At 35.2% G+C, this 12,890-nt stretch overlaps 1 protein-coding gene across 2 annotated transcripts in view; it reads right to left on the bottom strand.

The window, feature by feature from the left end:
- The window catches only part of htr4 (5-hydroxytryptamine receptor 4), a 146,600-nt gene that overhangs the window by 33,437 nt on the left and 100,273 nt on the right, over positions 1-12,890 (bottom strand). For both annotated transcript variants that reach the window (XM_008420849.3, XM_008420850.3), the window contains exons 5-6: positions 11,326-11,479; positions 6,972-7,579 (exon numbers count right to left, since the gene is read on the bottom strand). In XM_008420849.3, coding sequence (XP_008419071.1) covers positions 6,972-7,579; positions 11,326-11,479 — 762 coding nt within the window. The remainder of the gene's footprint in view (positions 1-6,971; positions 7,580-11,325; positions 11,480-12,890) is intronic.

Raw genomic sequence — 12,890 nt, 5'->3', positions numbered from 1 at the left:
ACAAGAGAAAAGACTTTAAAAACTGTAATTCTTTTTCTTCATCACCATTCCTCTAATCTCTTTGTGACAACCAACCAGCAGGGGGCGCCCTAGATAGACAACGTTAAATTCATTCAGCTTGAATTATTAAAATTCATGCTCCAGGTATATTAACTTAGACTAAGAATAAGATTTTTTTCTCCTCCCGCTTACTGAGTTTTCCAAAAGTTTCAAAACATATAAACTACCTAAAACTGGCTCTATAGAAGGAAGAGAAAAAGGAGGAAGGAAAGGATATGTTTCCCTCTGTTTTGTTATTTTCTTAAACAACAGAACCTGTTGCACCATTTGGATTGCTATCTGTAATGATTACCAATATATTTCACTGATTTGCCATTAAACTGAAATGAAGGTGACAGTAAATTAACTGCTGTGGAGGTGGAAGGTAGAAGATCCAAAATCACACTCTACTGAAGTCTCCATAAAACCTCAGACATGCTCTACGTCTTATATTAGTGTAACAAGCTACATTAAAACTGTTTTTTTCTATTTGAGCTGAGTGACTGAAGATAAGATAAAGTTATGGGAACTTATAGTTCTTACAACTATCAAATCCAAAGTGCAACATATCACAGAAACAAATGTGTAATTGGCATTTTAAAACTAATACACAGTCTGATTCTTCCAGCATCAAATCATAAGCTTTTAAGAATAGCTGTGCTTGCTTCATAATTTATATATGTCCCTAGAACTAACAGGGAAAATAATTGTAAAATTCCACTCTCTTTAAATTGTTGTTGGCTCAGTTTTTGGTGCTTTATGGCTGTGAGTTTAACCACCTCTGTGTTTTACTGCAGAGCAGCTGAAATAAAAACGTCAGCAGCATACCAGCCAGCAAAGTCTGAGTCAAAGGCTTCATCTCCCAGCAGGGGTGGAAGCTGACACACGGTACATTTTGACTGTCACAAATGATGGAAACTGGTCATTAACTTTGCGTTTTAAAAGACCAAAACATAAATCATTTCACCTGTTATTATTAAAGTAAGTATATAGCAGGTTTAAAAATGAAGTTTAAGGAATTTCTTTTTTAAATATTTACTTTTTTATGCTAAATTTGCTTTCCTTCTCTCCAGATGAGTAATATCCATCTGCTTTTTAAATATTATGTTTGTGCTTCAAGTCTGCGATTATTTATGTCCTTTTTTGGTCTACCTGCATGAGTAGCATTTCCTCCTCCAGTTCATTCTCTAACCTTTGCAATTCAACCCTCATGTGCTTCACGTTACTCATTATTCTCTCTAATTTCTCACCTTCACTCTGACCTTTTAACTCATCTCCTACTCACTTCTTCCAAACGTTATCTCCTTGTTCTACTTCCTGCTTTCATCTCACTCTTTTTTCTTTTCTGCTTTCTCCTTCTGTTTTTCTCTTTACTTTGTTTCTCCTCATTTGTTCTGAATGTGTTGTTCTCCTTTGCAATTTGTTAAATTTTTTTCAGTTTTTTAATTATTTAAATTGTTTTTGATACTCCATCAGCCCTCTTTCTTACTACTTACCATATTGTCCTCATTTATCCATCTCACATTAAAATGTCCATCTCATTAAAATGACCCTTTCTGCCTTTTATTTTGTCTTTTCTCTTCCTCTTTTGTGGACATTTTATCCATTTCACTATTTGCGTCTCATTTTGTTACCTCCAACAGTGAAAAATTGTTTCTCGATACTGCTTGTTGTCTTGGGACCGACTCTTTTTAGATAAATGACTCCGATGGGAGTATAAATACTCAGGAGCCATTCTGTTACTGTCTGTGACAGAGTGTATAATGAACAGTGTTAAGACGCCATGGAGAATGAAGGCATCATATGTCATTCCTTTACTTTGCCAGCTTAAGTGGCTGATTCATCATAATCAACATACATTTCACTGTTATGTTTGGAGTACAGCAGGCATATATAATGATTCAATAAATCAGAGTTCATTGTGAAAACTAATTTAAGGATTAGTCTCCTAACATATTAGGCAGTGGTTGGATCCAACAATTACCAGAAACAATTTGTTATAAGCTGTTTTTCTTGCCTGTAAGCAAACGAGTTCATGAAAAATTGTGTGGCTATTGCTGCCTAACAGCTTGCAGATTGCTGGTTTGGATCTCAAGTAGAGTCCTAGGAAGGATGTGTTATTTATATAATATATCTGATATTTCAAGTCTTGTGAAGATTCTAATACAGTGGATTTGAATTTAATATGCCAGGAGCTTAGTTTCTCATAAAAAATAATAAAAAAAGACAAAAAAAGTCTCCAAGCACAACAGTTTTGTTCTGTGCAGTCTGAATATATAAATATAATTTCACAATTTTACAAATTTAAATTCTGATAAAAAGACCAAAATAAAATTAGTTATTTTACTAGTCTAAATATCCTTAAAGCTGCAGTAGGTAACTAATAAATAGAAAAAAAATAATTATATCCTCCCTGTTATCCTGCAGATCTGCAGAAATACACCTCTTAAAGTCCGAAGCAACCAGTCAGAGCCAGGAGGAATCGTCTCAGTGTTTATCATGCTCATATATGTATGATTCATTCATTGTCCAAATTAACATAGGAGTTGTAATAGTTTTTTTTAAGTCTTGATATTTCTTGAATAAAATTCCTTATGAGACGGATTTTGGAAAATAAAACACTGAAATCAGCTGATTTCATCTGAATCATTTCATCTTCATCTTCAATCACAATCATCTGAAATGTGTCGTAGTTTTGAGCTCATCACTACAATCAATGGCTTGGCATCTCTTTTATGCTAATATCTGGAATAGCATGAAATGAAAAAAATGAATCCAATTTTTTTTTGTTTGTTTTACTTCCTGTGACTAATAGCAGGGCTCATCAGGGACATGATTTCTACACCCTGAGACTGACCGGGAATAACTCCACCTTGGGTTTCACTCAACAGGAGCCTAAAACCCAATCTGGGCCACTCTGACATACCCCTGGCATTTTAAAAGCTTCGACTCTTACAGCTCAGTGGCTGCGCTGTAATGGACCATGTGGGAAAGGCTTACATAAAGAAGGATCCAATCCACAAAACTCTTCAGTAGAATGGGCGTCTGACTGAGGCTGCAGAGAAAATAGTTATGTTTTGGTCTGTTTTCGTGACTGCCCCAGGCAATCTCCTCAACCTGAGATTCTGCATTTCAAAGCAAATGAAATAGTGTCATCATTTTTTATTGCTTTAATGTGTTTTCAGTTGATGATGTTTGTGCAGGACATCAGAGGACAGAGTCGTGGTGTACAGATATATGTAGAATTGGTAGATTGAACTTATCTAAGTTTATTTTTCTAGTGCTTCTAGTCCTTTTACATTTTTCATGCTTTTTGAATCATGACTCCTTCTGTCAGCCCCCTCAGTTTGTATTTTTGTAGAGTCCCTCCAGACATCTTAAACTGTGCTGCTGATTGACAATAAACCTGTTCCTTTTAGCAACAGGTTTTGATTATATGACTTGTTCCCCTGTGATCTCCAATGAAACTTTTCATTATCTGTTTTTCTCATCATTTTACCTATTTGAATTTTCCTTTGCTTGCAGACAATTTACTTGTATTTTAAAGTTTTTAATCATGACCCATGCTTTTCAGCTACAACAAACAACGAGTAAACTATTTTTAGCAAGCACCTTGATTTTACATCACTAATGTGACATAAAATTGGTAAAATTAGACGTTTTAATCCCCTGTGCTATTTGATCTACCCACCATCGCATGGTCTCGTCTTTTATTTTAAAAACAGAGCAAACAGTCAGAACCCAGTTGACCAAAGATGCTTTATAAATGTTCATGAAAGCAAAAGTACAAAAATAAACTCTGACACACCTTTGTCTGCTCTACGGAGATTGCTTAAGTGTGGCGTCCATCAATCTATTGTGTTTCGCTTATCTAAGGTGATTTCACAATACTATCATGTCTGAAAGGAAAACACATTACTGCAGACAAATCCTCAATCTGTCTATTTATCTCTACTCAAACCCTCTGGACCCATCCAGAAGGAAAGAGTAGGTGAGTAAGGAGCTGGTTTATTGTTCCAGTCAGGACTAAAGCCAGAATGCATTTCTTAAACTTGAAGTTTGACTCTAACACAGCAGAGAAAATTTTCCATGTAAATCATCAACAACTTCTACCTTATAAAACACAAACCTATAATTTTCACACAGAAAGGATCCAGCAAAACTACACAAGCTCAACAGTTTGAGGAAGTAGAAAGCTTTCCTAAACCAAAAGTGACATTTACCTACAAACTGTGATATTCATTATAGGCTCATTAAGCTAAGCATTAAACAGACAAGGTTCCAAAAAGCAACATTTTTAACATGATACCTTTTGAACAACAGGGCTATATTTTGGTATTCAAAGCAGAACCTTTGACAAGTGGTACCCCTATGAGTCATAAAATGATGCGAGCAGAACCTTTCTGAGTGTTTCTGCAGTCCAGATATTCAGGTTCAGGATCTCAGGGGACACCAGCACTTAATAGATGGTTACCAGCACACAGCTCCAACCTTCCAGAGCTGTCAGTGAATTTTAGAGTCCTAGCAAAAGGAGCAAAAATTATATATATATATATATATATATATATATATATATATATATATATATATATATATATATATATATGTATAAAAGGAGCTCATTTTTGCTCCTTTTGCTAGGACTATATATATATATATATATAAATAAATAATTTGGACTAAATACTTGCATTACAAGGATTAGGAAAATCTAAGTGAAGCAGGACCAAGGAATCATTGAAGCCTCTAGGGATTTCCACAGATGCACTGAGGTGTAATGTTTGCAGCCTGGCGACAACTGAATAGATGATATCACATTGAGTGTTGCCAGGTAACACAGATAATCCCTGTTGGAAGAAACCATGAATGGAAATTCACAGTAGTTCAATATCTAGTGTGTGGAAATATTACATGTCTAAAGCTTCAAAAAAATCAGTTGATTATTTTTTGCTTAATCACTTGAAATCAGTGACCAACAGGTCAAAAAGAAAGTTAAACTTTAAAATCTGAATTTTTAAAGTGGATTAAGCACATCAACACAAAAAAACTGCCACTATTTGCTTTTAACTCGATGCACTTATGTTGGCATGAAAACTGATAATGGTTATGAATACATTGTATGATGCAGAAAAAATAATTATCTTGTGATTTCCTCATTTTCTGTTGCATCAAAGCCACTCACTTCACCAGAAAACCTATGTAATGATAATCAGCAAGTAAGACTTAAACCATATCCAAAAATCTGTATTGCCTTGAAAAATCCTCACTGCTCCACGCAGATTTCATCGTAACCAGGCTAGGTTTGAACCACAATACAAGTAACAAAAGCTGAAATCCCTCCTCTCAATAATGTAATAATTGCAACGCAATAATGCTAGAATTTTCTTAACATAAGAAAATGTAGTGTTCACTATCGAAAAGCACTTGAATAGTTAATAACTGTGTAACAAATGAAGGTCACATGTTGACTGAGCTCTTCTTGAATTTCAGCACATTCCACTAATTAATCTAATTACCAAATAAATTCAAAAGTTAACTGAATAATATTTATCCACTTATAAACTAATACATTTACATAATAATCCACTGAAAAACATTCTGAACACAGATTTTGTGCAACACTGGGTCGCACAACAATAATTAGATACAAACCTCACAATAATATTTATTCTTGAAAGAATGGATAAGACTATATTAATCAGAAAATATTACTATAATAACCAGAAAAGTCTTGCTTTGTTTACATAACTTTTCCTTAGAATCTGATTCCATTTTCATAAACTATCTCCTAACAGATGGAGATTATATAAAATGCATTATCTTCCCATGCCAGAGGATTATGCGGTATGTAAATATGACATTCACCGAGACACAAATAATTATTTAACGGACACAGATTTGTAAAGTGAATTATGAAAAAAGTAAAAAAGAGAGTACATGAAAGGTTATAAAATGCCTTTTTTGTTACTGCTTTAATACATCTACACTTTACATGTGCGATTAATCTCTGTCAGCATAAACAGGATGAAGATGACATGAAAAGTGACACACTGCCATTCATGAACAAAGATAAGATTCTTATTGAGACATAAAGACAGATGGGAAAACACTTAACTGGCAACTGTGGAGCATCCTGAACATAATGTCCTTATCAGGGTGAAACATGAACTCCAAGTAACAGGCTTAGAGAATAATGATCATTTAAACCCATAGGGACTAGGAGAAATACTTATGGAATTAAAGTTAAAAATTAAAATCTCCATAACACCTTGAAAGAAGTTAGTTTGTTCTCACAGCAGATGGCTCATGTTTGCAAATTGTATTATCCTGATGTCAACAGTAACAAGTTTTTAAGTCAAACACACTAATGTCTTTTTGTAAATTGTATAAGACTACCAAAGCAAAGACATATGTTAGAAATATAAGATATTAAATTATAAATTCAACTGTAAGAAACAATTAAATAGTTCCACTGACAACATAGGATGTAATATTTTGCTTTTGTCAGTGCTGATTAGCATTAATGCATGTTATGTAAGTGTTATACTTTTGGTACAAAAATTATATACTGTAGTCATAAAAGGCAGCTTTAAATGACCAGATGTGCTGTAACTCGACAACTCAACCTTTTAATTCAATATTTAAAAATTAGGAAGTTTCTCATAATTTTCAGTCTGTTTCTTCTTCAAACATATGATTGTTTTAAACTGTTAAATGACATTTGAACAACAGTTGTTTATATGTTTTAACGTAATAAAACACCTATTAATAATAGGGCTCTAAAATAATAGGGAAGTATGTGTGTCATGATGCAAACCTTCCAAAGCATGCATGTCTTAAAGTTTATGCATAAAATCAATGTTAATATAAATCCTCTGTTGCTTGATGCCTCAGGACTCCAATCACAAAATGAAATGGTTTATAGAACTTACTTGAGTACATGTGTTGAACCGTTGATCTGCGTGGCTGTGCAGGTCGTGCCTGTTGCAATGATGGATGACCTGCGATACCTCTTCCTCCCGCAACACAGGATGATGAGGAAGGCACGGCGGAAGGATTTGTTGAGGAAGGCGTAGAGAATGGGGTTGAGCATGGAGTTTATGTAACCCAGCCACAGGCAGGCGGTCCACAGCTGTTCGGGCACTGTATAGCCTATAAATGGGTCCACCACGTTGGTGACAAAGAATGGTGCCCAACAGAGGCAGAAACATCCCATAATGATGCATAGAGTCTTTGCTGCTTTTGTTTCTGTTCGCATACGGTGGTTGCGTTGATGGTCAGCAGACTCTGAAGTCGCACCCACTCCTGGGCTTGAACCGGAGGTACCAGGAGTGCAGGCCCCAGCCCCGCCTGCCCGCTGTAGCATGCTGATCTGCAGGGCGTGTGCGCGAGCCGTGATGTAGATCCTCTGGTAAGCCAGCACCATGAGGACCAGAGGGATGTAGAAGGCCACCAAAGAGCAGGTGAGGGCGTATGGCTTGTTGACCATAAACACACAAGAAGTGGAGTTGCTGCTTCCATTGTGGCGCCTCTCTTCAATCTGGGAAATACATGACGAAAAATCACACAATGTAAAGAGCAGTTAATTTTAAAATTAGATATTGATAGTTTTGAAGAAAAAAACGCTTTGCAAATGTTTATGAAATTCAGAACTATTTTAAAAACGTCCTGTCATTTTTTACCCCTTCATAGCATGTAAACTGCAAAAGAAAGTAAGAATAAATTCATACTCCTCTCTCAGTGTGGATTGCTGAGAGGTGAGATTGCACAGTTTGAGTTATTTGTCAACATATTGCCACCAGTTATGTTAAACACTCTCTTCTCTTGCAATTTGTCAGACAGAAACTTTGCCATAATATGCCGTATATGGCACAGATGAGTTTTGGTGTATCTGAATTGTCCTTTTATGCTGTCAAGGTTTTGGTTTATTTAAAAACATGGCATACAATGCAATTTTCTTTGCTAGTGACATACCTCTGTACAGTGTTCTTGCTTAGTACTTTGTTGCATGAAGATGCATATATAACTTATTTTAATTGGTCATATAAATGTAAGTTATGCAGCTTTCTGTCAGGCTGTTTATCAGAAGAAACTAACGCCAAGATTCTCAGTAATAAACTCTGCATGGGTCTGGTGTAATAGAGATGCAGGCGTGTTTTTCTTCCACATGCCCAGGAAACAGAGATACAATTGTATGTTTTTTCATAGTTTCATTTCACCTTAAAACACAGGAGATTGTGAAGAAAAATCTGGTTTAACAGAAAACACCTTCAGAGACAGACTGCTGCATCCTGAGTGCGCAAAGATGCATTATATTAGATCCTTCCTCCCAACAGCTGCTGTTCTACATACTGCTTCTACCATAATCAATAAGTACTTACATCCCTGCTGGTATTTTATATTTTAGCTGTTATTTGCAGAGTTTTACTCATCTTAAATAATAATCCCGCTGGTATGATGTATGCTATTACACCTGAATATCCCCAAGGTGGGACAATTAAGGGTATTTATTTTCTACTCTTTAACTGAGCTTGGATTATAGGTGCATTTGCATGATAATTCAAAAATATATGGGCAAATAAAAGCAGAAGTAGTTAACCAAACAAAAATCTACTGTCTGGTGCATCTCAGACAAAAAAATGCAGGGTTAGCTGAAGAGGAGAGAGCATAACCAAAGACTGCAGACTATATTGAGAGATTATGTAAGATAAATCAAGGATTGATTAGTCTGTAAACTCCTACTTTGTTAAGTAAGAGCAGTTATATACTGGATGAATTTAGTTAAATTTGTACATTCCACCTCATTCCATTTCTTTTTATTTGAACCTGAGAATCACGTTTTTCTACTTACTTCTGTAACTAAATCTTTTATTTATCTTTTACTTTAATACAGCAAGTGTAAAGCATATTTAGTATTAGAACTTGAACTTCTGAACTGTGATTTGCTGTGATATAAGACATCTTTAGACTTGAAACAATCCATTAAAAATTCCACATTCTCCCCTGCTCATTCACCAAAACCCAGCCTCAACACATCATCATTAATCCAAGTGAAATCTAAGTTTTACTTGTGTAGTACACTCAGCTTAGGAAAAAGAGATAAATAAAAAATAAATCTTCACCCCCAGATGGAAACTTCTTTCTTTTCAGTAAATAGTCTGTTTAAAAAAGAAATTTTAAAGATTTTGTTTGTCAGTGTCTGTTAACGCTGTTGAATCTCTTGCTTAAAGGGACACAGCAGTGAGAGAGTTGGGTTATAAACGGGATAAAACACAATAACTTGTTCTTTGCTCACAGCCATTAGTAGCATATAGCACTTCCAACTTTACAGCTTCACCTTGGATGTACATTACATGCATATCTGCTCTGCTGCAAACCCAACAGGTGCTTCAAGAAGCCAGCAAAGAAACGTGGTGACATATGGAATGTCAAGGATGGACTAACTTCTAAATTAGCAATGGCTGATGGAATTGGAGCTGGCAGATTTTCAATTTGTCGGCTAATAACTGCCCAACTGTAAAAAACTGTTAAAAAAAGGAAAAAGAAAATCTACCTTATTTAATCCTTCTTAAATGGTTTTATATTCAAATTCTTGAAGAGAAATCTAAATTATCTAAGGATTCTCATCAGTGGGTCATATCTCCAATACTTAATTACAACATAAGTTCAGTAAAGTGTCTGGCAGCTGCTAAATTACTGTTTTCTCGTGGTGTATCATTACAGAGCCCAAAACCAGACTCAAAACTTGTTGACTTGTCTTGGGATTGAGGGTGAAACCCTCTCTGGTCAGTAGATAGAAGGAATTCCTGAAAACCACAACAATAACATAGGACAGCACAAACAACTACCGAGATGTTGCAAAGTCTGCCTCTTGTCACCTTAGTCCTGGTTTATTTTGCTGAGTTTCAGAGCTCTAGTTTGTGCCAAAAGTGACTGGCTTCACAGAATATTCAAACAGCTCTAATTAGACCCGCAGAGATCTGCTGCCACTGCATGGGGCTAACTTTGGATTGCAGCTGCACTAAACTCATGTTTGTGTGTATTTGGAAAAAAAGGGAATGAAATATGTGTGTGTATGTGTTCTTTGGCTAAACTTTGGCCAAACTGAGCGGTCCAGTCTCCCCCTTGACGAGTAACTCAGACGTGATTTCAGCTGGCAATAACACGGAGGAGCTAGAGAGATTTACTTCTGTATTGGCAACGATGTGTAGCATTTTTAACACACAGAACCTGAATTAATTTGTTGGATAAGTCTTTTAATCATACTTACAAACAAATAAAGTTTAGAAAATTACTTTAATTGTGTAACCAGTGTTGCCTGACAAAAAGTATGGTCTGTCTGTCTAACGGACCAATTCTTGGGTGCTTGTTTTTCATTTGTGCTTTTTGATATATATATTTTTTTAATTTTAGGTTATTTCTTTAATTTAATTATCGAACATTGTGGAACATAAAGCTGATATGATGATTTGCTCTCAATTTTCTGCTGTTGACTTTTTCACTCTCATGAATGTTTCGTTCTTGGGGAGATTTTCCACTCCAGTGCCGCTCGGTATAAAGGATTGCTGTAAAGCCAGCAACTAAATTCAAATGGTTTCATATTCATTACATGCTTGTCCAGAAGTGAATAGTGCAAGTGGAGTTCAGTGGAGTTACTGACTTCCTTAGATAGAAACCTTTTAAACCTCTTTGAATATTTAACTAAGCTTACTGTACTCCATTTAAAACCAGATGTACATTTCAACAATTTACTTTAAATGCTAAACTTTAGCATTTATATAATAATATCTGCTTTTAAATACTACCCTCCTTCCAAGAAAACATTTTGATTCTAGAATAAAACATGTTTTGGTTCAAACTTTCAGCTCTTCAAATTAAATAATTGAGAAAATATATTGCTAAAACAAAACACTTCATTCAGAACACATCATTTACATTTGAGTTGAAGAAACAAAAACTGACAGCCTGTGCTGTCGGTGTTTCATTTGTTGGCATGTTTACGTTGTTTTCATGGCAACATATGAGGCATTTCTTCACCCTAGTAAACAAAGATCCACAAGACAACAATTTATCTCATTGCTGCATGTGGACACTAACCGCTTACACAAACAATGTTCTGAAAGACTTGTATTTGCGATTATTTTTTTATAGCTTTGTTTCCCTGCAATTGCTTTGTTGCCCACTGAGATGTTCAAAATATTTGACAATATATAAAGTGCATAACTAAGTAACCAAAAGTCTAAAATAAATCTTTTTCAAGCTGTAACTCAAACTCCTGCGACTCACCAGGTGGTCGATACCGATGCTGTTCCAGCCCTGCATGATGGGCAGGAAAGAGATGAAAGTGGGAATGACCCAGCAGCCACCGATCATTAAAGCCACTCGCAAGGGCGTCATTTTGTTCCGGTAGACCAGCGGCTTGCAGCAGATAGCGTAGTACCTGCAGAGAGATCATTGCAGGGAGGAAAATTGCATCAACTCAAATCAAAAGACTTAGCAGGTTTTTCAGTTCATCAGAAGCAGCCAAAAGAAATCAAGCTGCCAATAAACTAACAAGTATGAAAATTAGGTTTTATCCCAGTGACAGCAGCCCAGCCTTTTAATCAAAAGTGTTTTGTTCATGGAAAATACCAAAAGTTGCAGTGTGCTGCTCTGATTTTGTTTATTGTTCTATATTTTAAATAAGCTCTCTTGGCATAATTAGCAAAACTATGCTCCCATGAATTTGCAAAAACATTCTAACCCAATACCAATGTTGCATTACATATCTACACAGAAAAGGTAAAACTGAAAAAAAAACATATTCCACATATTTTATTCAGCTGTCATGTCTTAACCCAGATGTTTTTGTAATCCTACTGTCCTTATTTATTTTTTAGTGAATATACCTTCTGAATTATTTTGTGTATTTGAGTTGTTTTCACTGCAGATAGCCTGCAGATCAAACAAGTGGAAATCAACCACTTGGTTAGGGCAACAATATTTTCTGGATGAGTCAAAGTTAGGTTGCTGCGGTGCTGTAATTGTTTTACAGGATAAAAAAAAAAATCAAACATTTTCTGTAAACATAAAATTAAACATAATCATTGGGTTAGTGTGCAAACAAAATATGTGAGTGTTTTACAGCACTTACATTCAAATATATTCATAAAATCAGCTAAACAAGATGGAAACCTCAGGATTGTGTAGTTTAAAATATTTTGAATTCAAGAGAAACTAGGTTTGCTGTTTCTATTGCACATTGTGGGTAAATGCTCCTCTAGGACAGAAGACATGTTTTAATTGTATAAAACATGTGGATGAAAAGACCTTCTGACTTAGAAAATATTTTAATTCTGTTTTAATGTTACCAGAAATAAATTATTTTATTCTGAATATGACATGCTCTGAACTTTCCACATGATTCCCCACTGAAAATAGAGCTGATGTCACTGTGTTCGGTTTATCCACAACGAAGTAGCACAAAGCGGATATTGGCTATTTTTACATGGAATTCTGTCAGCTGCAATGATGCACTTGCTGTGTTAAAAACAAGAACAAGATCAGAACTATTAGCAAACCTGCCAATAGAGGAGAGAAAATGATACTGACTTACTATGATGCATGGAGTTCTGGAGCTTGTCAAGGAATTCTGCTTCCATGTGCAGAATTCCATGTGTATATTGTATACAATATACGTCTACTTTTACAGACAGCTAAACATGTTGATATAATTTGTTTGTGATAAGATTTTTACTTTTTTATTCATTGCTACTTATCCATTTGTTATGTTGTAAACTTTATCTTGCTGCAGTGTAAAGTTTTATGCATTTCAGTGAGAATAAATTAATTTAATTTTTCATATTGTTAAT

The sequence above is a fragment of the Poecilia reticulata genome, chromosome 10 (genome assembly GCF_904066995.2).
Source record: "Poecilia reticulata chromosome 10, P_reticulata-male-v2, whole genome shotgun sequence".
In the NCBI taxonomy this organism is placed as follows: domain Eukaryota; kingdom Metazoa; phylum Chordata; class Actinopteri; order Cyprinodontiformes; family Poeciliidae; genus Poecilia; species Poecilia reticulata.
Note: the sequence above shows the minus strand (reverse complement) of the source record. Positions and strands in the feature narration are given on the sequence as shown.